This window comes from Artibeus jamaicensis, unplaced genomic scaffold, assembly GCF_021234435.1.
Source record: "Artibeus jamaicensis isolate MK-2021 breed Jamaican fruit bat unplaced genomic scaffold, CSHL_Jam_final scaffold_474, whole genome shotgun sequence".
Classification (NCBI taxonomy): Eukaryota; Metazoa; Chordata; class Mammalia; order Chiroptera; family Phyllostomidae; genus Artibeus; species Artibeus jamaicensis.
Genome location: NW_026522046.1, coordinates 45202906 through 45227135, shown reverse-complemented (window position 1 = coordinate 45227135; position 24230 = coordinate 45202906). Strand labels below are relative to the sequence as shown.

The 24230-nt window shown below is 46.3% G+C and overlaps 1 protein-coding gene across 1 annotated transcript in view; it reads right to left on the bottom strand.

Annotated features, from left to right (window-relative positions):
* KCNJ6 (potassium inwardly rectifying channel subfamily J member 6) overlaps positions 1 to 24230 on the bottom strand; it is a 182097-nt gene that overhangs the window by 104985 nt on the left and 52882 nt on the right. The window contains exon 2 of the mRNA XM_037127194.2: positions 12510 to 12562. Within this exon, the coding sequence (XP_036983089.1) occupies positions 12510 to 12534 (25 nt within the window). The 5' untranslated portion in view covers positions 12535 to 12562. The remainder of the gene's footprint in view (positions 1 to 12509; positions 12563 to 24230) is intronic.

Below are 24230 nucleotides of genomic sequence, written 5' to 3'. Positions count from 1 at the left end.
GTGCCCATAGGTGGGGTCTGGAGGGAAGACAGAGCTTCCTTGTCCTTTGCCTGGTGGTTTCCGGTCACACCTCCTCCCTCCTTCCTCCCCTGGGTGTCTATGGCTCGTCAACCTGAAAGCTCCACTGAGCTTCGTGCCCAGAGTGGTTCTTGGGGTTTCATTACCCAGGACGATTCATTAAATCATTGGCCTCAGGGTTGAGCTCACTCTCCATCCAGAGGCCACCCGGAGGCCATCTCGAGTCACTTCATCAGAGAACAGACTCGCTCATTACTCAGGAAACTCCACGGCTTTTAAAGCTCTGGGCCTGGGCCCCTGCCGGGGAGAGAGATGGGTGGATACTTTTTATGCCACAAGGCCTCGATCACTGACAAGACAAGTCACTCATGGTGCCTGCCATCAGTGTCCACCCAATGCCAGGCTGTCCGTGCACACCCTTGTCAAATTTGTCACTTCCTCTGGCGTTGTTGTGAAGGGCTCGAGGCTTTATCTGGTGATTTGTCCTGATTTCTGCTGAAATATGTCAACACAGATGACATGCGAGTTCGGCCCATCTTCCAAGTTGCAGTTTTAATCATTTTTATTCTCTTACGACGCCTCTCCCAACCCTGACTTTCATGTAAAAAATTGTTCCCTCAACATAGAAATCTGGAGGCTTCTGCTTCAGACTTGCTTCTATTTTTTCTTCTTTCTTTTACTCTATCTTGAGCCCATTAACTAACCAGTACTTTACCTCAGTATCCTATTCCACAAAATGAGATTTTCTAACTCTGGTGCCTAGGAAGTTAAGGATGTAACATTCTTTCCATTTTGAGGGCTCATACTTATGGGAAAGGCTTCAAGTAGCCCAGTCTCCAAAATGGATGCTCGAACTCAGAAGTTCATGAATTAAAAGGGCAGATGGACTTTTTCTGGAAGTACTTTTGTGTTCTCCAGTAGTTTGGCAGAGTAGGACTCCTGGCACATGGTGGTTTAGTGGGTTATAAACTTGCCTGCTTCTTAGCTACCACAGCCACCGCTGCATGGTTTTGGGAAGCTGTGGCTAAATTAGCGCTGTCCTCAGGACATAATATGGGGAGTAATAATTTTTAAAAATTGAGGTTATATTCACATAACGTAAAATTAACCACCTTTAAGTAAATAATGTGGTAGCATTTAATACGTTCCCAAAATGTTGTTCAGCCACCTCTGTCTGCTTCTAAAACATGCTTATCACCCCAAAAGGAAACCCGCACTCGTTAAGCAATCCACAGGGTAATTATTTTTAGTTAAAATCTCCCTTTTCAGTTATCCCCCTAACAAATACTTTATGCCTACTGTTAGGAATGCATGTCAAATACTTTTTCCCCTCGCTACTCTTCTATTTCCCCTAAATGTGTTGTATGTGGTTATAGGAAGATTCTGCTCGGCTGGGTCTGGCTGGTCGGCTGGGAAGCCCTGCTCCATACAGAGTCAACACCCTCCATGTTACTCGGCGAAAGGCTGGCACAGCAAGTGCGCAGGAACTGCTGGATGGTTGAGTATCACCGTATGGGTTAGGGTCTGTATTGTCGAAGAGCCGCATCATTTTAAAGGTTTCGTTAGGCGGGCAGAAGTCCGGGGCAGCAGGCAGTGTGGCTTTTATACCTGAGTTAGTGCAAAGGTTCCAACAGAGAAGCAACCTGCAGGAACCCAGGACCGTCACCACCACTATTTGTTAAAGATGCATGTGACAGCGTTTCCAGGGAGACACTTGGAACTGAATTGCCACTGCGATGCCCCTGTCTCCCTGAGGTACAATCCGGGACACGTGAAGGAGGGCAGTCCCTCGTGACGGAAGGTCTGAAAGTTGGGGAGTGGCCCTCAGACCCCATTTCACAACAAGGCGTGTGTCAGCTGCATAGGGCAGTCACTCCACTCCTCATGGTAGAGAAAGTGGAGTGCCCTGTTCTGTGTCCCCAGCACCGCTCGGCGGCCAGCCTCCCTGGACCCTGGAGTGCTGGCTTCCAGGGGCTCACACAGCCCGTGACGCCATAGCCTCCACGTGACCTTGGCTGTGGTCTTGCCTGGGGTCTCAGTGTCCAAAGAAGCTCCTGAACTGGGTCTCCCTCCTGAGCACCGAGAGCTACGTTTCTGCGGAGAGGATGTTGGAGATGAGAAAACACCTTTCTTCACTTCGGATGCTCGCATCCACGGTCTGCAGGAGCTGGTTCCTGTGGGCCTGTGACTGGGGAATGTCTCAAGGAGCACGGCGTCCATGGCTTTGTTTCTTGTTGATAGGAAATAGTCTTTGGTTTCGTGAGGGCTGATGGCCGCCCCGTCTGGGGGCCGCAGAGCCGCGCCCTTTGTAATGCACATTTAGACTGTGTCCTGTAGGACAGTACAGATTATTTCAGTGGAGTGGACATAAACAGTGTGTATTCTGGTTAGCCAGAGGGTCAGTGAGTGTCGGGACAGTTGCGAATTCCCAACCTGTAAATCCACTGGACCTACAGGCCAGATCTTTTGTTCTTCTTTTTAATCTCACACCTGACACCTTGGCAATTTTTATTATATTATCACTGTTAGACAAATGTAATTCTGAGACAAAATGTCATTCAGTTAACACTCCCGATCTGTGTCCATTCCTTAGGGCTTCCATAACAAATTTCCAAAACCTGGTAATTCAGAATAGAAATGTAGCCTCTCACGTTCTGGAGGGGAGAAGTCTGAGCCCCCGGTGTCAGCAGGGCTGCGCTCTCCCAGAAGGCCCTCAGGGAAAGCCCTTCCTTGCCTCTTCCTGCCCCTGACAGCTGTCGTCAGTCCTTAACTTGTGGGCTCATCAGTCCGGTTTTCAAGGCCAGCGACTTCCAATCTTCCTATTCTGTCCTCACAAGGTCAGCTCCCCTGGGTGTGGTCAGCCCGCCCTCCACTTCTCTCTTATAAGGACGCAGGTGACTGCATTTCAGGGCCACCTGGACAACGCACGGTAGTTTCCCCAAGTGAAGATCTTCAACTTAATTACATCTGCAAAGATCTCCCTCTGCTTCTTCTCCATGCAAGGCCACGGTCATAGGTTCCAAGGATTAGGATGCGGAGCCACTGTGGAGGCCTATTTGTTTTTAGCTGACTGCAGGAGTTAAGCAGATTTCTTTAATGCAGGACATCTTAAAGCCTTTAGTATATTCATAGGCATTGGGACTCTTGAGGGGGGCAAGAACTTCCTAAAATTATCGAATCACCAGCACCCTTCATCAACCCTGCTTTTTTAGAAAAGATTTTATTATCTTCAGAGGGGAAGGGAAGGAGAGAGGGAGAGAAACATCAATGTATGGTTGACTCTTGTGTGTCCCCTGCTGGGACCTGGCCTGCAACCCAGGCATGTGCCCTGACTGGGAATCGAACCGTGATTGTTCATCTATAGCAGGGGTGTCGAACTCATTTTCACAGGGGCCACATCAGCCTCACAGTTGCCTTCAAAGGGCCGAATGTAACTTTAGGGCTGTATACATGTAACTGCTCCTGAACAGTTAAGTGGGAGCTCAGCGCTGCTACCGGCTAGAAATAAGGCGCTGGGCCGGATAAAACGAGGTGGAGACCGGATCCGGCCTGCGGGCCTTGCGTCTGACACCTGAGCCTCACGAACTTCTCACTTCCCACTGACCATTCCTGGAGGTTTCTCCTATTATTTCCCTGCTTCAAAGTTCCAGCTTCAGTAAACGAGCTCTGATCATTGTTCTCCAAACACACCTGTGCTCTTTGCAGCCGTAGTTCTCCCCTAAGAGAACCATCTGCCCCACTTCACCTCCCTGTACTCTGTACTCCTTAATCTGCAGCTCTCCTATCTGCTTCTTCCCCTCTTTGAATCCCTGACCATCCCCTAAAGTCTTCCTGGATCCCCCAAGAAAGAGTCTCTCTTTTCAAATCTCAGCTTCAATGTTGAGATATGCAAGGGTCAATAATAATCAAGTCCAGAAATACGCAAATTGTTCCTTTTGTGTTTTCCAGTGGGGGGATTCCAGGTCATCCCTATAATAATCTTGTTTTTCCAATACAGAAAGACAGGGAGGTGAATTACTGCATAACCTTGAGCTTCCTCTAGGAAATGGGTTATGAGCTGAACTTCCTGTGATTTTGTGTCTTGGTTAAAAAAAGGAGGGCGATCTACAGGTGGACCCACTCACCTGGAATTTTATCATCTAGAGCAGAGCCCTTGCCTTGTTGTCTGAAGGAGTGTTTAACTGTTACATTGGCCTTGACTCCATAACTTCCCTCCATCCACACACACTCACAGTGACTTCTGGTAAGTACTTATTGATTACTTGGTTATTTATTTGTGACGAACTCACCCTTGATTTGTTAAAAAAATCCAAATTATATTTTAGGAGGACACAGGGAAGGATTGTGTAAAATAATTTTGAGGAACATAACTCCTGATGTGCTGATAAAGTTATTTCTTCCTTCCACGGTGGCCCTGGAGTGACGTGTACTGGCAGGAGAGAGTGGTCAGAAAACCTTCCCCGTGGGAGAGTCTTTGAGAGGCATCTGACACTTTCTTTCCTTTTATTAAAGCCGCAGAAAGAGAATGTGAATCAGACACAGGAGGAGAGTGTTCTGGACTAGAAATATGTCCAGACTCCTTTTTTTCTATGCATTATTTTACTGAGAGCATTCTTGTTGAGAGTGTGTGCTCATACAAAGGAGAGCAAAGGTGTGGCCCTGTGGGTCAGGGACTCACAACGTGGAGGAAAAAATAATTTTGGGGAGGGGGTTTTATTCAGGAGTCAGGGCACACTGACCATTGGCTTCTTTCCTTTGACTCCACCAGAAATCTACTCCCAGGTGAGGGCTGGGGCCATAATTGGAACTAAGTAAATACCTACAAAGAGAAACTCTTTGTAGTGACCACGAGGGGACTGCTGTTTGGTTTGGGTGTGACCTCAGGAAGTCCAAAGTGAGGGTGATCTCTCATAAGTCTGTGACTTGGACTGTGTAAATCCAGGGAGCAAACGCCTTCAGTATTGGAAGGGAAGCGTCTGGATACTGACTTGAAACCCCTAAATCGACTCTGGCAACAAGGAATGTTCAAGTGCAAGGTGCAGTAGTCCATTCTCAGAACAAAGGTGCTACAGGTAACAAATGCCACATATTAAAATTCCCCAAGTAGCAGAAATAAGTCCACAAGCATTGTTTAGCACCCAAGGCCAACTTATAAAATCAGAGAGCCATGCCTTGACCCTTGGATCTGTAAGGAAGTTGAATATATATGAGGTGACCGAACTTGACAATATAAATATCCTTCTCAGGGTATTTATAAGGAAGGTATCCTTACCCTTCTCAGAAAGTAAAATGAGGTACAGGAAGAGTAATCTTGAATTTTGCTTCAATTTTGTTTTTGTTCCCAAGTACCTGGAATGAGGCAGTTGCTATGCTAAATGCTTTATATGCATGTTGGAAAAAAAAAAAAAAGGAAAGAAAACGGAGCCAGAGCTACCCTCCCGGAGAAGCTGCTCGCATCTCTGATGCCGAAAAGCCTGGAATGCTAGGAACAGGGCAAAACGGCCTTTGAGCTCCAGCAACGCTGTGCCGCAAAGAAGTTCTCAAAGGTAAAGAGAAAGCGGCCATGATGACTCCTGGACTGATGACAACAGGACTGAAGACTAAAAACACTACGTAGAATCAGCATCACTACGCTGCGCCATCTGCACCGATAGCCACGCCTTCCTTCTATCGATGCCATTGTGCCCCTTTCCTTCCTCGTCAATACCTTTGCCTTTGTCTTAAAATCAGAGCAATACTTGGACTTCTGCCTGAATTGACGATCCCCAAATAGCTATTTTCATTGATCTCAAACGAATGAGTTTTTGTCTCTAACTTTGAAAGGCCTTTTATTTTTAGGTTAGCATCCCTTACGTATTAGCTTTCAACATATGAGTATATATCCATATACTTATATTAGCTTTCAGCATGCCCATCAGCTTGTACATGTATATGCATATTGAAATGCAATTATTTACACATAGTTATGTACACAAACACACCTGTTAGCTTGCAGGTGCATATGCATTAGATTTATGTACTTTATTTGAACACTGCCAGGCAGCCGTACACTCAGATGCAGGGACTCAGAGAAGAAGGGTTGAGCCGCTTGCAGGCGGACTCCCATCTAGGGGGTGGCTGAGCAGCCTCAGACCCAGCTCTGTGCCTCTGAAGATCCCCCAGTGGCAGGTAAGGCTGCCCTCGCCAGCACACGGGGATGTTTGCTAATTGTGTAAAAACCTTTGTGAACGCAGCTGTGGGCTGCGGAGCAGGTTGCTGAGTCAATATTTAAACACTGAGATGCCTCCCCCTTTTAACGCCTTTGAGCCTGAAATTTAATATCTTGTGAGGGAGATTAAATCAAAGCAGAAAAGCACACGAGAAATGTAGGCTGCGGCGTTTTTACTGCTGAACATCCCCCTTCGGCGCATTCCTCTGGGTAAAGCTGCGATCTGTGTAGCCTCCCAGCAAGCGACATCCACCTTTGCCTGATTTTAATCTGCCTCAGTGACAGGTGCCAGGTGCTTGCCTGGCATCCCTCTCCTCCCTAGATTCAGGGAGGTACAGGGAGCTGCTGTCACAGCTCACCTTCACCTGTCACCAGGAGGAAGGGCAGGGCTGGGAGGAGGAGGGCGCAGGAGCCCTGCGCCAGGGAACAAGTGGGTGACAGGTCACTGACCATAATTCCTGGAAGGGATTTGTCTTCTTTCGCTGGGAATACCAATGAGGCAAAGAGAGATGCACCGGGGAAAATACAAACCCCTCTTGCCAGGGGTCAACGTCTGCCCGGGTCTGAGCCATGGCCTGTGCGCCGGGTATGGGCCAAGCTCTGGGGGCCTGGACCTTGGAATCCAGCGATCTCTGTGCCTCCTCCCACAGTCTATTTGCCCACTCACATCCCCAGCGTGTTATCCCAGAGCTTCCCAAATACGCACGCAGACACACTCTCCCACTCTGGGCCGGCCACACTTGCTTCCCAGTCGGCCATCTGTCCCCTACACTCTGGCCTCTATCACTGCCATGCCTCTGGGCAGGGGACCCTTCTCTCTGCAACCTGAGGGCACAGAATAAAGCTTGAGACCTGAAATGCCAGCTGCCCCCGCCACCCAGCCCCAGCCTGGGCCTTCCCTAGCCCAGGAACACACCCTCTCACCCCTTCTGTCTTCCTCCATGAAACCTGTTGTTCCCAGAGGCATGGAGGGTTGGGTCTGGCAGTTGGTGTGGGGAGGGGAGGACCCGGGTGGTGGGAGGAGGGAGGGGACCGATCATGAGAAGGGTGGCAGGTGGTGGGAGGGTGGAGCAGGCTCTCAGAGCCAGGTGGCAGCTCGTGGGAGTAGGGAGGGGAAGGACAGTGAGCTGGGGTGGCAGTTGGTGGGAGGAAGGGAAGGCAAGTGGAGGAAGTGGGAGGCAAAAGAGTTTAAAAATGTATTTGTTTACTTTTTTACTTTGGACAGGAGTAGGGGCAAGTAGGGGCGGGCATGGTTCACGTTCCCCATGGGCCAGGACCCCAGCGTGGAGAGCTGGCTCTGCACTTGGGTCTTGAGAGGAAGCCGTGGTTCCCCCATAGTCCTGGGTGTCACCTGAGCACTTGATGGCTTGGCTAAGAGGGCCCAGGAGCCTGACCTGATCAGGGCAAGTGAAAGCCAGTAAAGGAAGTCTGAGAGGACGTGGCTGTTCCACACCCGGGCTCGAAAATGCAAAGTCAGTGAGAAAAATTATTATTGAGTGAGCCAATGAGCAGGTCCTAAGAGCTGCTGTTTTGGACAGAATGATACTCCTACCTGCTTCCAGGAGAATGGGGGTCTCTGTCCCCCCCCACACTTTCCACCCCCGCCTGTCCCGAGAACTGTTGGGTATTTCCAAGTCACCTTTTAGACATCACCACATTGGAAAAATTGCTTTGTCTTTCCATTGCATCATCAATAAGATAGAAATACCAATGGCTTGGCTGTCCCCAGGGTCAGGCAGCTGGGATAGACAGATGCTCTGAGAGGCCTCCAGGAGTGGTTCAGATTGACTGTTCCAGCCCTAAGCTCATGGAGGTGGAGGCTGCAGCAGGGACAGATAATGAGGACCAAAACCCGGGGTGGGGCTAGGGCCCACCAGCACCTCCCACCAGTGCTGCAGAAGAATCGAGGGTGGGTGTGTGCTTGGCCTTCCGGCTCCCGCCATGGTGGCAAACGTGAAACACAGGTGAAGAAGATGGAGTCTCTGAGGGCTGGGGCCCTGGGTGATTTCCCAATGCCAAGTGCATGGGTGACTAGTGTGGACAAGTGACATGAAGGAAAAATAGACATGCACGTGCATGCGTGTGTGTGCATGTGTGTGTGTGAGCATGAGAGTGCTAAGTCACAGAGATGCTCTATTACTGCAGTATAACCCTGCCTCTCCGGTTGTGCTCACACCTGCCCAACTTGCATCCTTGATATCAGGGGACTCCTTCCTAAGCCACTCTGATGGCGTGCGAACAGCAACTCCAAATGACTGGAGCCTGTACCCCACCATTGTGCATTTCCTGAACTCGCTACCTTCACATTTGAATGCACTGTCATCAGGTCCTCATTTGCTCCTTCTCTCCCCTGCATTTCCAGCTGTGGGGCTCAGAGGGGCTTCAGCCAGCCCCCTTCCCTAAGCCGAAAGCATGGGCAGGGTCTCCACATCCTTCCTTTTCCTCCACACCCCATCCCACTACCTACCTCTCTCACGTACCTCTGGTCCACCATCACCTGGCCCTCAAAGGCTCCCAGCCCCTGCAGTACCAGCTCCTGGCTGCTTCGTCTCCTTCTGCCTCCACCTTCAAGCTGCCCCACAAGGCCTCTGAATCTGTCCCATGCTCCCCGTCACCATGCACAAGACCAGATATTTGAGTATGATCCACCTTGCTAATGAGCTATATAGGGAGGCTTCCTTTGCTGTATTTGAATGTATGGGAGATGCATCAACAGCCATAAATGAATTATTACCAAAATTGATGCAAGAATGGACTACAGAGGTTCTGCACAGACCAGGCTTCCAGAGACCCAGGCTGTGTGCGTGCCTCTGGATGCCTCCAATTTGTCGCTGCCTGACTTAGGTTTCAGTGCCCAGGACAGAGTCGGTCACTCCCATGTCCCTTCTAAGAACAGCACAGAGCAGGATTTGGTTCCCTTGGCTGGGTTGCTGTCTTCCCATTTTTGGACAGGCTGGGAGTCTGTGCATGCACAGTAAGACAGTGCTGGTTACTGATGGGCAAGCTCCCAGCAATTCCCTCCCATCTGGGGTTTCTGGCTGTACCCTTGGCAGCAGAGCTTCTGGTGGTCTAAGTCTGAAAAGATCCATTTCTAAGACACAAGCAGAGACTAAACTGTCCAAGGGTAGTGGTAGGAAATCAGTGGCCTCTGGAAGGTGGAAAGTCCACAGCGGTTAATGCGAGTGTGGAGTGGCTCCTTTGAGACCCTGCTGGCCTCTGTCTTGCCCCTCCCTCCTCCCTGCCTTGGCTGAGAGTCTCCTCTTTGCCCCTTAATAGCCCCTTCTCTGGGTCTTTTTCATTTATATATGTATATATGTATATATATATATATGAAATATGTATACATATATGTTTCTTTTCTGTGTGTTTTTCTCCTGTGCACTTTTGCTGTCTCTCTATTTCTTCCTCCACATCTATTTTTCTTCCTTTATGTGTTTTTTTTCTTCCTAATCAGGCCCCTTCCTCATTTCAACAACATGCCATAAAAATATTTTGAAGTATGACCTTGCATTTACTGAAGTTGATTTCAATGAAACATTTAAGAGCCTGTCAATACTTTTGGGTCTCTTGCTTGCCCTTTTGAAAAAGGACTGAGGTTGATGAACAGCACACGAGAGAAAGAAACACTGCTTGTCCCTGTTCCAGAAGATGAGCAGGTCGCCCCCCCGATCCTGGTACTTGTGCCACCATCAACCCCCTCTGGACATAGAGGACTTGTGCTCTCTTTCTCCTTCCAGTTACACACAGAGCTGTTCTAGGAACCAGGTGGTTCTCCTGTGCAGTAGAACTAGAAAAGTGTTTACTGGCTCAAGAAAACCGTTCAATGCCCTGTGTCCTGGGCATTCAGGTTCTGTTCACGTCCCTCCTCTCCAGTGGCCGTGGGTTCCATGTTCCCGTCAAATTTATTGAGTAGTGATTGTATGTGGATCCTGTGCCCACTGGTAGAATCTCCCTGCATGATCGTGTGTTTTTTTCCTTGTAGATTTCCTATGCAGAATAAACGTGGAGTTGTATATAAATTCTCTGGGAGTTGAACTTTGAAGAAATATTTATTAGTATTGACTGCCTGATTAAGAACCCAGAGGAGTCAGAGCATGTCTTATATATTTTCTAATGTCCTCTATCTCGGTAAGGGTCAGTGAACTGGAATAATGGGTATGATTCCAAGGTCCATTCTGAAATTTTAAATTTCCTGTGCATGGAACACATCCATGTGATCTTTTTCCTAAAGCCAAAGCAAATGAGAATGACCATACCCTTTCATTTACCCAAGGGTTTGGAATTCCATTTGGACAGAATTCCTATAAGCCAATGGATTCATAGATCAAAGTCATTACAATTATTGCCAAGGCAAACCTGCAGTCTAAGACCAACCAATCAGTAGTCCAGTGAGGGGCTCTCACTGAAATGCATTTGGATCCAATAAAGATAGGAAAATTCAAATACCCTTATTGAAAATATTGACCGGTAGATCTCTTATAGTGCCTCTACTAGTTCATAATTCAGTTAAGTGAGTTAAAAATAACACCCACTGGATTTCTAACAGGAGCCTCATGGTGAAAACTCTGCATCACAACCCAGGTGCAGCAGTTCTTTAGTTCACCCCACACTCCATTCACTGGTGGTGATGCTGGGTCCCAGGCTAGCTGTCTTTCTAGTGTTCAGACATGCTGTGGGTCTCTTCCTTTGAGTATAATCCACCTTGCTAATGAGCTATATAGGGAGGCTTCCTTTGCTGTATTTGAATGTATGGGAGATGCATCAACAGCCATAAATGAATTATTACCAAAAGTGATGCAAGAATGGACTACAGAGGTTCTGCACAGACCAGGCTTCCAGAGACCCAGGCTGTGTGCGTGCCTCTGGATGCCTCCAATTTGTCGCTGGTGCCTCTGAACGTAGAGATTAGAAGTAAACCCAACGAGGACGGTGAGTTCATTGATGCTGGCCATGGCTCTGCCCCATGTTCTGACAACGCAGGCTTCTCAGGTTTGCAGTGGTACCACACATTTCATTCTGGTCTGAGAACAGTGCATTCCATGATGAAAAGATTTTCCCCCAACCTCCCCCAGAGAACCAGTGTGGGGGTCCTTAAACCCCGTGGCAAGCTCTTTGCACACTTTTCAGGTAGAAAGAAGGGTGGAGCAGAGAAGGCGGGGCTGGCACAGAAGTGGGAGTGGAGAGAGGCAGTCACTACTGCGGTGAGCTGGGCTTCACCAGTTCGTTTGAGTCACTGTGCAATTAGTGAAGTTTGTGTTGGAGACACAGAAAATTAGATGGGACTTTGGGTAAGGAATTAAGGAGATGCGATGTAAAGAACTTCCTAACATTGTTTTTTTCCTGGTGAGGGGGTGGACCTTTGGGGGTAAGGGCTCATTGACTATGCTATAAAAGAACACTTATATTTTAATAGTTTCACAATTTGAGGAATAATAGAAGGAGGAAGCAGGTGCCTATTTAAATGTGGACAAGATTAATGGTGACTTCTGCAGGCCAAATTTCATAAGGTGTTCATGGCCCCAACAATAACAGAGAAGTGTTGGCAAGCTTCCCTTTGAATTTTAGCTATAAAATCTATCCCCAGGGACAATGTATAATTTCAAAGACAGAAGAGTCTGCATTGTCTGTTTATTTCATACCCTTGTGGTCTTTAATATTTAAACTGCAACATACACGATTGCATTTCTTATTTTGAGGGAGAATTGATTTTAATTAATTCTTTTTTTCTTCTTAAAAACAAGTATCCTGTTTATTTTGTTTAAGAACTTAGAGCCTTATACCACTGCTCTGTTTCAAACCTAGGTCATTACAAGCTACCTCCACCTTGAACACTCCATTTTTAATAGTTCTGTTTGAGATTTCTGAATAGCATCCAAAGGGATCGAGGATCATAAATCATTCTTTCCTCTCCTGATATTATTCAGCCTGTGCATAACCATACATGAGACTTCAGCCGACTCGGGCTAAACCTGCTAAAGGTCAGGTTTGAATAACTGTGGGTCTTGATGCCCCCAGTGCAGCACCACAAACACAATTCATTTTGACTCTTCAGCTCCATATGTTCAATAACAATTTTGCCACAGAACCTGACCCCACGCAAGACGTACTTTTGAATAATGCATAATGTAACATTAACACAGAGAGCTATGTGTCAAATAGACCTTGGCTATGGCAACAGTGGAAGGCGAATCAGATAATCACAAGGGGATGCAGTTCGTGGTGTGCCAGAGTTTGTGGTTTCCCACTCAAAACCAAAAATGAAGAATAAACATAAGTTACTCACTCATGGATTCGGTCAACTTGGCCATGGTTGTAGTTCCTTCTTTGTGCTTTTTCCTGGAGGTGAGAAGAAAAGACAACTATGTATAAAGCATGTCTTAGATAGGAAATGAACATGATAGGTCTGCTCTATCTTTCTCCTTCATTTTTCCTATGTTAACATTTGGTTACACTGATGAAAGGAACTTAAAAATCTCATATTATAGACAGACGATCCGTTAGTCACAGAAAGAAGATTTTTTAGGACATTAAAAAACTTGCCACTGCTGTTGGAATCAAGCTCCTGCCACAGTGATCTCGGTTATATATAATCGGTGACGCACGACCGGTTTCCAGGCCCCTCTTTGACACTGGAGATTTGACATCCATATGCCAGCCCCCTGCTCTCCGCTCCCTCCTGTTGAAGCATCCCTGGTATTTTTGGAGCTGGTATTTTTGTAGTCATTTGGTTTCTTCCCCCACCCCCCCAAGAGCTAAGTAGATTTTATACATTTTTCTTTGTCTTACTTTGGTGAGTTCCTGGAGTCTTTGAAAAGTCATCACTTTTGATGGGTGTGTAACCCCATCTATTCTGGGCTGTACACGTTCCGTCTCCACTGGGATGTAGGTTGTAACCCACCGGGTTTCGAGAGCCAAGGATACAGACAGGCCTGGCATCTGTCCTAATTAAAAAGTGCCTTTGGAGAGACTAAGAATAATGGTCAAATCTATTGAAACGTTCTCCTCGATTTCCTCATTTAAAAAAAATTTCCTTGGGTTCCTGTCATGTAGAGTAACTGAAACACTGGCCACTGACTGCTATTTTAGGCTTTTTTGAAGCCTTATTCTTTTTCTGATTGTGAAACGAATATACTCCATTATTGAAGAACTCAGAAAATACTGAAAAACTATAAATCGTAAAATATAGTCCTCTCATTTTACCAGCCACAGAGGAAACAACTATTATATTTTGGTGAGCACCGTTTTTTGCCATTTCTATACCTGTGACTGTATCTAGATAGGGAGATATGATCCCTATACACAGAAATAACTCTACATACAATGTTGTAAGTTGCTCTTTCACTTAATACTCTATGATCTATCTTTTTATGTCAGTAACGTTAGAATATATCGCCACATTTTGAGTGACTGCAAAGCATTTATCACGGGTTACACTATCATTTCCTTAACCAGATTCCATTTTATTTTCTCACAGATTTTCACTATCTTACACGATGCTGTGATGAGCATTCTTGGACTCATACCTTTATGTACTTGGCCCTTTAACTACTGAGGATAAATCTTAGGGCTAGGTGTGCATGTGAGTATTAAGAACTTTGACAGTTTGTCCCCACAAAGTTCAGATCTGAGAGTGGATGAAAGTGTTTTCTCACGTTCTTGTCACCTGCCAATGACATTAGCACATTTCTGTCCTCCACCTGCCCCCAAAATGGGTAAAAATGGCATCTTATTATTTTACACTGTTTTCTTTCTCTGACCCTTTGTGGGGACAGCGAGTACTCTGTGGCAGGTCGGCTGCATGTTCTGGACTCTCAGCTTCCTGTCTCAGGGCCCTGGCTCCTCTGCCATCAGCAATGTCTGTTCTGAGAGGCCACCGGCAGCATCACCTTCCCCGCAGCCAGAGCACAGTGCCGAGCAACCTCACAGCTGCCCAGCTGGCCCTTGAGTTGATGAGCCAGGGCCCAGGTGAGGAAATGCAGTTAACGGAGCCGGGGCTCATCGTCTGGTGCCCGTAGCCCCAAACCAGAAGCACACGCCTTGCGTGCCAGCACACAACTCTGCACATCGGAAGTCGGTGTTTGATCGTCCGCAAGCCCTGTGATCACAGTGATGAAATCATGGTACTGCCTCTTACATGAATTACGGCCCTTTGAGAGCAGGAGGAGCTCAGGAGCCATGAGCCACCTTCAGCCAGCAGTGGCGCCCGCCCACGACATTCCGCCTGCCATGTGGTTTATGTCGAGATGCAGAGAAATAGCCCAGATCTTGGGGAGGCGAGGAGTGTCATGTAGCAGAGACAGACAAGGCAGGTAACGAGGAGCCTCTCACAGCAATATGGGTCCACGGTGGCACACGGAGGAGGCTTCTTCAGACACAGGCTGTCCCCAGTGGTTTGTGACAACTCATGTGCAGAAACAAGCCCCTGGTGAGAACTCAGCAGACTCCACCCTTGACCTGGGGGACCCTCGGCCTGTCTCTGTCGGCTCTGCCGTGGATTCTCCGCCTCAACTGCCAGGTCAGCTGCAGGGTCCGTCTCTCCTGTACCCTGGTCTGGGATTTGCTCCCCCTGCTTTCCTGGCTCCATGCCCATTGGTCCCCATTGTGGTCACTGACCTCCTCAGCTGACCCTCCTCTGATGGCCACAGGAGTGACACCCCCCAAACCACTGGCTCCCAGATTCCAGGCATCATGGCCTTACAGAGTCAAGTTTGCCTGTCCCCTTGTGCATTCCCACTGTACCTCTTGTGACCCAGGACTCTGCCACCTTTTGTACTCCAGTCTCTGTGCTGGGTGGTCCTTGCAGCTACTTTTATTCAGGTGTGTTGGATATCCTAGTCCCAGAAAAATCAAGTACCACCTGTACTTTTCTCTTCCCTGTGGTTAAATGGAAACTGTTGACATGAATGGGGTAGGGACCTTAAAAATCCTGAATTTTACTCTCTGTTTGACTCATCTATATCATAACGTATGGTGGAAATTATGACATATGTTTCTGGGTAAGTAGTTAGTCATTCTACGGAGTGTCTTTAAACTCCTTATGTCCTTCCTCTTAATCGGGAAGTTGAGGTTTCCAGTTGCCTGCTATGTGTCCCCATAAGGTACTGACATTCCATTTTCAATCCCAAGCAAATTCCCCTCCTTTTCCTAAAGTCAAGAGTTTCCTCCAAAGTAAATTTGCTGGCCTTATATCACTGGGAGCAAGGGATTTAGAACTGTAGCATATGAAATGTGGAAGAGATCCTTTTAGACATTATCAAGATCAATCTCATAGTGATGTGGTAGGCAAAACTGATGTTTATGTCAAGAAAAGAACTGACATCAAGCCGGTCTCTTTTATCAACAACCCCTACTGCCCGAGAAACCCCAACGTCCAGCACACACAACACATGGAGACATGATTCCTTGTACAAAAGTCTAGTGCTGTTGTCTTCCCTGTGTCCTATGTTCAAGCAGCCTCATCCTCAAAAACATCCCTGATTTCCACAAATGGTTGATGACACCCACATTTATTTTTCCAAGTCTGACTTCCCATGGAACTCAGCTCCATACTGGACAGCCATGCCCAGCTGCTCAACGAATGTTCCAAACCAACATGGGCAACACTACTCTCTATCCCCCAACACTTTCTACCAGCACCCCTACCCCACCCAGCCCCTCACATCCAGGCTTTTTTCTTTATTCTGTCTTTGATTAATGAGATCACCACCTACCTTGTGCCTAAGCCAGAAATGTGGAACACTCCACCTCCTCTTTCTTCCTTACCCCTGATATTTTGCATATTAAAGCTGATGTTCCTTTACTGCTGTGTCCTGAAGGGACTGTGGATGTTGCTCCCCCCCACCTCCAGTCTCAGCTGCAACCCTGAGGGATTATCTAGAAACAAGCCTCAGGGATCTGTCTAAAATGCAAATGGGACCCAGGCACTGCTGCTGGAAGTCTTCAGTTCTTCTCTAGCCCATAAGGATGCAGCCCTTGTCTTTCAGGCAGGGCCATTGTCTGTCTTCTGCACTCACATTCTAGTCAGAGGTAACTTGGCATTCACTGCTTCCCGTCGTCTAGACCCTTCAACTTCCATTTCCTCCCACACTCTCCAAATATAGCCTTAAGAACTCCATTGGACACCACTGACCTCCAGTTTTCCCCCTACTCTGCCTGGCCATCTTTCCAAATTTTATTTCTAAATATCTTCATGCTCAGATGTGGTCATGTGTCACATTGACAATTTGTTGTGGGGACAAGGGATTCCAGGACCTTTGGACAAGCCACATCTTGCTGTCCAATAGCCTCACTGGAGGCTCCCACCAGCATAACATCATGTCTGGGAGGAAGCATGTGGTAGACCAGAAGTCTCTGCCACTGAAAGACTCCTTGCACCCTGGGGCACACCCCATTTCCAACACCCTCCATCAGAATACAACCTTACATAATCTAGACAAGCCTCTTGGAAGAGCTCGGTTTTGCCCTAGAAGGCAATCCACTTATAGTTGTGTTGTCATACATTTAATGGGAAAAGAGAAACATTTAAAGCTTGGTGAAATCATGGTGACATGCTTGAGCAAAACATGCCTACAGATGTTGAAAAATATCCTAAATGTCTTGTTAAAATCATATCTAACATCTTGGGAAGGGTATTAACCCTTAATGGTTGTTTAACTTTCTTTCTGTCTTACTGTATTCTTTCTACCACACCTGGAAATGAAAATAAAACTCAGTGGCTTGTATGGGGTGTGTGTGTGTGTCTGTGTGATTTATACAGACACTTCTGTTTCAGCTGAGAAGAGTGTGGCTTTCTACTGGAACCAGGCCAGATGGAGACTTCTCTCTGACTGCCTGAAATGATACAGGGGTTTTTAATGAGGGCAATTATAGCAGAGTCTGACTGTAGCTCAAAGCTAAGACTAATACTGTGTGTGTGTGTGTGTGTGTGTGTGTGTGAGAGAGAGAGAGAGAGAGAGAGAGAGAGAGAGAGGGAGACTCATTAAAATCAAAGCTTCTGGAGAGGGAGGCGGACGTGCCCTCCTGTGGGTGGGGCCCCTCACCTATGGAGGACAGAGTCCGTGGATCTGGGTGAGGTCTGAATATTGGGCAGTGCGGATGCCTTACTTTCTGTTCTCCACATGTAGGCTTTTAAGGATAAAGGGGAGAGTCATCACAGTTGATATATTTCAAAACAGTCATATTTGCATCTCAGATATTTTTGTCTCTCTAAAATGTGTGCTTATGTTCATCAGAAAACTGTGATTTTTTTCAAGTTACAACCATTTAAAGAAACATTTCTATACAGTGGGGACTAATAGTGCTATTTTATGACCTGGTATCCTCAGTTGCAGCTCATCTCCAGGTTAAAATGGGAGCCCTCCAACCCAGCATGCCACCACAGTGTGCTCCTGCCCCACTGGAAACCCTGTGCCCTCCTCTAGACTCCTGCATCAACATTCAGGCCGTTTCCTGAATGCCCAGGTGGTTGGTTTCTTGGAACATTGATGAGTGAGTCATTCCTCCTTTCCTAGAACTCTTGGAAATATCATAAAATATAGGACAAGCATTATCACCAAAGTTACATCAAGAAGATTCCTTTAAAGAAATTACTGAGCTAGGTTACAGAGAGGTGCTGAGGATATCTGGGCAGATGAAACACTCACACACCTACGCTGCATCAACCACTAGTGGATCTTTTTCCAGGACCCATCTGCATTAGGTTTGCCCTGTGCTCCCTAGGACTCCACTGCTGAATCTTGGAGGCAGCAGGGACTCTCATCTTGGTCTCACTTCACTCAGTCTGTTGCTTCTCTTCTGTACCAGCAGCTCTCTAAGGCTCTTTTCTTGCCTCCAGGGCTATCTTGCAGGAACCATAAACCTTATAATGGTTGATGCCTCTCCCACCTATTTTCATGTGAGGCATAGGCTTTGCTAGACCTTTTTTGTTCACAAGAAAAAAGGGAGCAGGTGACATATTATTTCCTTTCTTTTCCCTTCAGTTTTCTACTTTGCTCATGATTCAAGGTCTGGACACATTGAGTCCTCCAATAGTTGCTCTGTTCTCCCAGCTCTGCCCAATTCCACAGCAAGTTGGGACCCTTCAAGATCCCAGGCTCATTTCCATCACTCCTGGCCTCTAAACTGTGGTCCAGCCAGACAAGCCCCTTTTGTACCTGAACACATTGCAATGCTACATCCCATTCTTCTTCACCTGCAAAGTTAACTCCGACTTGTCTTTGAGGACTCAGTTCAGGTTTGACTTCTTGGTTGATGTTGTCCCTGGCTACACCTTTCCTGGTGACAATTCTCTTTGAACTGCCATCTGTGCCTGCTTCTGTTGTAGGATGTGTCCTTTCTGGAGCCATGAGTTCCAAAGTAGCAGAGCAAGCCAGAAGAAATAGGATAACTTCACGAACAATTGGAAACCCCCCCCAAAGGATCAATCCCTTTGTTTCCAAAGAATAAAAACAAAATCTCTAAACAAAACCAAAGACAATAGAATGAACAGGGTTTTCTGGAGGAGCCATGAGTTTCCTGATATGGGATGCCGGCTAATCATTTGTACAGAAGGTTCCAGAAGTATTTCTGCTCCGGGAAGTGGTGCAATGAAATGACCTGTAACAATACAAAAATTGTTTCGGGGATGTGGTCATAGTTCAAGGGAAAATATCCTGATTCCTTTTGGTTTTGTTTATATGGAGCGGTTTCTTTTATTCAGTCAGAGGTGGGTGGTAAGGGTAGTGATGGAAATGAAGTGGGACTGATGATAGGGACGGAGTGGCAAAGAAACTAGAAACTGGTTAGTTACTTTGACATATAAGGGATGTTTAGAAAAAAACCACCTGACTTGGCAGTTTGACTTTGGTTTATGGAGTCACTCAGGTTGGTGGTAAGATTGAGATGATCACTAGAATGCCTGGCGTTTGCCTAATGATGCATCGTCATATCAGGGAGCCCAGTGCAAAATCACTGTGGCAGGCCCTTGGCTACTCATAGAAGTCAATTGCTCACTGCTGAAGCTTTGTGCTTTTTATTTAATTTGTGCCTATATTTTTCATTGGAGCCAGCTTCCTCTTCTAGGGATGTGCTATATGGTGTGTGAGACAGTTTTTCATGTTCTCCCTCAAGAACTTACTGGATTGTAATGGAGAGCAAGGGATTGATTGGTTGATTGATTCATGGCTCAGCCTTGGAAGGCTATGATAAGGCATAGCCTTGGGGAGGCTATGATCAAGCTTTTTTCACAGAAGGTTAATTGAATACCAAAGTTCAAGGCTAAGCTACCCAAGGTTGGGCAACCCATGTGGAAATTGCACAATCAGACAGGGAACTCAGTGGAGCACAATCACAGTTCTGTTCCAAAAGAGACGACCGTTGGGCTCAGTCAGTGTCCAGGAAGTGTTGTGAATGGAGCCAAAAGGGCATGTGAGAGCCCCAGGGGGTGCCGTCACCCAGGAAGTCAGTTACTCGAGCATGAGAGAAGGGTGTGGGGAACCAGACGCGATTCTTCAACCCGTCATCTGTGTCAATAGTTATAAAAGACACTAAGCTGAAGGGATATTTCAAAAATATTACTTCGCAAAATTCAATTTCATAACCAAATGTGACATTTAGTGGGCTTGATATAAATCATATCATTTTCTGTGCTTCTGCCACATATTTTAAGCTTGAACTTCTGTTTGGGCAGGGGAGGGAAAGAAGAGAATGTCACCCCTTCATTAGGTACCTCACCAGTGATTCTCAGCAGCGCAGATCTCTGAGAAGAAAAGAAAACAAGAAAACAGCACTCCAGTCTTTTGTTGTGGTGGTTGTTGTTCCCCTCTCTCTCCTTTTTCCATATTTATAATTAATTTTCTGATTTTAGCTTCTGAGAAGATGGAATAAGTGCACTTTTCCCCCGTTCCTCCCAATAAGTACAACTAACCTCCTCCTGGGCATTATATCTAAAACAAACATGAAATGTAGAGACAAGGAGGCTAACCAGCCAGAGACCTTAGGGCCTGAGGAACAAACATGGTAATGAGTTTTCTATTTTTTCTCCACCCCCTCCTATCCCAGATTGGATACTGGAGAAGCCAGAAACTTGAAAATGTCAATGAGTACAGACAAAAATGGCCCAAGAACCCTGGCTAGTGTGGCTCAGTGGACTGAGTGCTGGCCTGTGAACCAGAGTGTCACTGGTTTGATTCCCAGTCAGGACATATGCCTGGGTGGTGGGCCAGGTCCTCAGTAGGGGGTACGTGAAAGGCAACTACACAGTGATGTTTCTCCCCTCTCTCTTTTTCCCTCTCTTCCTCTAAAAATAAATAAATAAAACCTTTGAAAAAATGCCCCAAGAAAAATCTACCCTCTCTAGCCCAGGAAAAAAGATACAAATCTTGTAACAATAATCACTCTACTCCAGCTAAATGCCACAGGAAAAACTGTGACCGCACCCCAAGAGCAGAGGAGGTGGGGGAAGCCCACATTCCTGCCGAGATATAACAAAGCACCTCCAACCTGCTGCCAGGGTATGTCAGAGAAGGCAGAGTGGGAAGTCCAGGTTTTCATCCTTGCTGCAGGGCAATGAGCTGTCCTGAGACCACAGGGGGAGCCTGGACTTCTCTCCAGATTTAGTAGTAATTGGCTCTGTCCATCTCCACTGGGGAAGTATTAGAAGAATCCTAGTGTAGAGTCAGAACTGCCACTGCCATTCAGCAGTAGCTCCCCCAAAGTGTAGTGGAGACCACCATGGAAGCATGAATGAGGTGTCCCTCTTGTTCCATCCAGAGTCATATTCCTGGAGGTGGGCAGGAAGCCTGAACACTCATCCCCACACAGCAGTGACAAGGACTTCCCCCCCCTGGTGTCAATGGAGGCTGATGTCACACTAGGGAGTAATGAGGCGGAACCCCCACTCACTCACCAGAGGGGTGTCAGTGGAGGCCTGCTGTGACCTGAGATTTAAATTAGATCCAGAGTCTTACAAAATAACACCCAAAATGTCAAGGTCTCAGTAAAAAATTCACTTGTCACAACACGAATCCGAAAGACATCAGACAGGCTGAGGAAGGACAGACACCGACACTGATGTGACACAGATTTTAGAATAATCTGTGGATTTGAAAGCAGTCATCATAGAAATGCTTCAACAAGCAATTAAAAATATATGAAAACAAATTTTTGAAAAGTCCCAGCAAAGAAATATTGAGCCTCAGCAAAACCAAGTAGGAGGTGTAGGGAAGATCCAGTTGGAGATTTTAAAAGTAAGAATTACAGTAACTGAAATTGAAAAAACAACAACAACTTAATGAGTAGGTTCAATATCAGAGTGGCCAGGGCGGAGGAAAGAATCAGTGAACTTGAAGATAGAACAATAGAAATCATTCCATCTGAACAATAGACAGAAAATAGACTAAAACAGAGTCTGAGGAATGTGTGGAGCTGTAATTAAAGGTCTAACCCTCGTGCCAACCAGGAGGAAAGGAGAAAGAGGGTGAGATTGAAAAGGTATTCAACACAGTAATGGCTGAAAAATTCCCAAGTTTATGAAAATTTTTTTTTTACAGATTCAAGAAACTAGGTGAATCCCATACAGGATAAATCTAAAGAAATCCACACAAAGCCCCAGCTGGTGTGGCCCATTGGAGTGAGTGCTGGCCTGTGAACCAAAGGGTTGCTAGTTTGATTTCCTGTGAGGGCACATGCCTGAGTTTCAGGCCAGGTCCTTGGTGAGGGGTGCACAAGAAGCAAGCAGATATTACTATTTCTCTCTCTCTTTCACTCCTCCCTAAAAGTAAATAAATAAAATCTTTAAAATAAAAGAAATCTACACAAAGACACATCACAATCAAACTTCTGAAAACATCCAGAGAAATGATGCATTACCCATAGGGAAAAATAATTCAACTGACAACAGACTTCTCATAGAATTCACGGAGGCCAGAAGGAAGAAGCGCAGTGTATTTCAATGACAGAAACAAAGAACCATCAATCCAGATTTCTATACCAGCAAAAAATATCCTTCATAGTTTAACGGTAAATCAAGGCATTCTCAGATGAAAGAAAACAAAGAGAACTTGTCAGCAGCAGACCTACACCAAAGGCATGGTGAAAGAAAATTATTAAACAAAAAGGAAATAATAAAAGAAGGATTTTTGGGCCCTGGCTGGTGTAGCTCAGTGGATTGAGCGCGGGCCTGCGAACCAGACAATCGAGGTTTGATTCCCAGTCAGGGCACATGCCTGGGTTGCAGGCTGGTTCTCTACAGGCCAGTTCCCAGCAGGGGACACACGAAAGGCAACCATACGTTGATATTTCTCTCCCTCTGTTGTTCTCTTCCCCTCTATAGATAAATAAATAAAAAATAAAAAAAGAAGGATTTTTGGAGCATCAGAAAGGAAGAAAGGAGGTGGAAAGACCAAATATATAGGTAAATACTATAGGCTTTTTATTTTCTGTAATTGTATAGGTAGTTTGAAAGCAAAAGACTGGAAAAAGATATACCACACAAACAGTAATAAGAAGAAAGCAGGTGTGGCTATACTACATAAAGAAGACTTCAGAGCAAAAAAAAATTTTACCAGGGGTGGAGAGAATCATTGCATAAGGATAGAGTCAACCAACCAAGAATACATAGCAATCTTGAAGGCAAATGCACCAAACAACAGAGATGTAAGATATATAAAGCAAAACCTGATAGAATTGAAAGGAGAAATACACAAACCCACAAATATAGTTGAAAGCTTCAGCAGTTCCTCTCTCCGCAATTGCTGGAACAACTGGTGAGACAATCAGCAAGGGTAGAGGAAGTCAGCAGCACCATTAACCAATTAGATCTAATCAATATTACAGGACACTGTACCCAATCGCAATGGAATACACACTCTTTTCACGTGTCCACAGAGTATATGCAAGAGAGTGCATCATAAAACCAACCTCAGCAAACTTAAAAGAACTGAAATCACACAGATTATGTTCTCTAACCACAATGGAATGAAACAACAACAACAAAGAATGTTAATTTTGTCTTTATTTTTTTCCTGTTTCTTTCCCTCTTTTTCTGCTTTGTGCCACTTTCTACAACCCGTCACCATGGGCTGCCGTACTCACAGGGCAGTGAGAACACAGTTCATGGGAAGTTTCTGGAGTGGAATGATGCTTCCTGATCCAGGGCTTTAAAGAAAAGAAAGGAATAGAATTTTCATGCTTGTAAGCCTTTCTGTTGGAACCCTGTCTCTCTTGGTGGTGAATTACCATGACCCCACAGTGCCTGTCCTGACCATCCCTGGGACCTTTCTGTATAAAATCAGAGGAGAGAGGAGGACAGCTGAGATCTGAGTCCTTGTTGACAAACTGAAAAGGGGTTTGCATCATTTGTGTAACTGAAGCAGTTTTGTGACAAAAAATTAAATGGAGCAGAAAAAATAGCTTTCCTTATGCATTATGAGAGCAAAAAATTCAACCGTAAACTTCCAATTCAAAAGGCAGAAATGGAGAGCCAAGGCATCTGCCGGGACCCTCTGCCCCCGGGGACCAGCCATTGCGTAACCAGTGCTGTGGTCTCGAGGCGCTCTCAGTGCTGCTGAGCCATGAAGCTCGTCGGTCCAGCTCCCATGTGGGGAATGTCTCAGAGCCACGTATTCCTGATCACAGGATGCTCACTGACACAGGTCTCCAACTGCTTGATAATTATCAGTAGGAAAGGAAAAATGGCTCTGGCCACCGTGAATTACAAGATGGGCTATTGGCCAAACACGGCTGGGAGCTTCGGTCTCTGACAGGCAGCAGCTGTTCAGGCTCTCTGTCCCAGGGGGAGGGGAGGGGGAGCAGACGGCAAGGGGGAGGGAGGGAGGCAAATCTTCCTTTCTATGGCTGGACCCTCCCCGGGACTGGGCACCGGGGCAGATGGCAGTCAGAGAGCTGTGGCCAGAAGCAGGGTGGCGGGGGTGTTCAAACATCAGTTTTTGAAGCTCTTCAAGCTCCCTGCATTTTAAAATGACACAATTCTGCTTTCTAAATGTCACAGAGGCAGTTCTATACGATG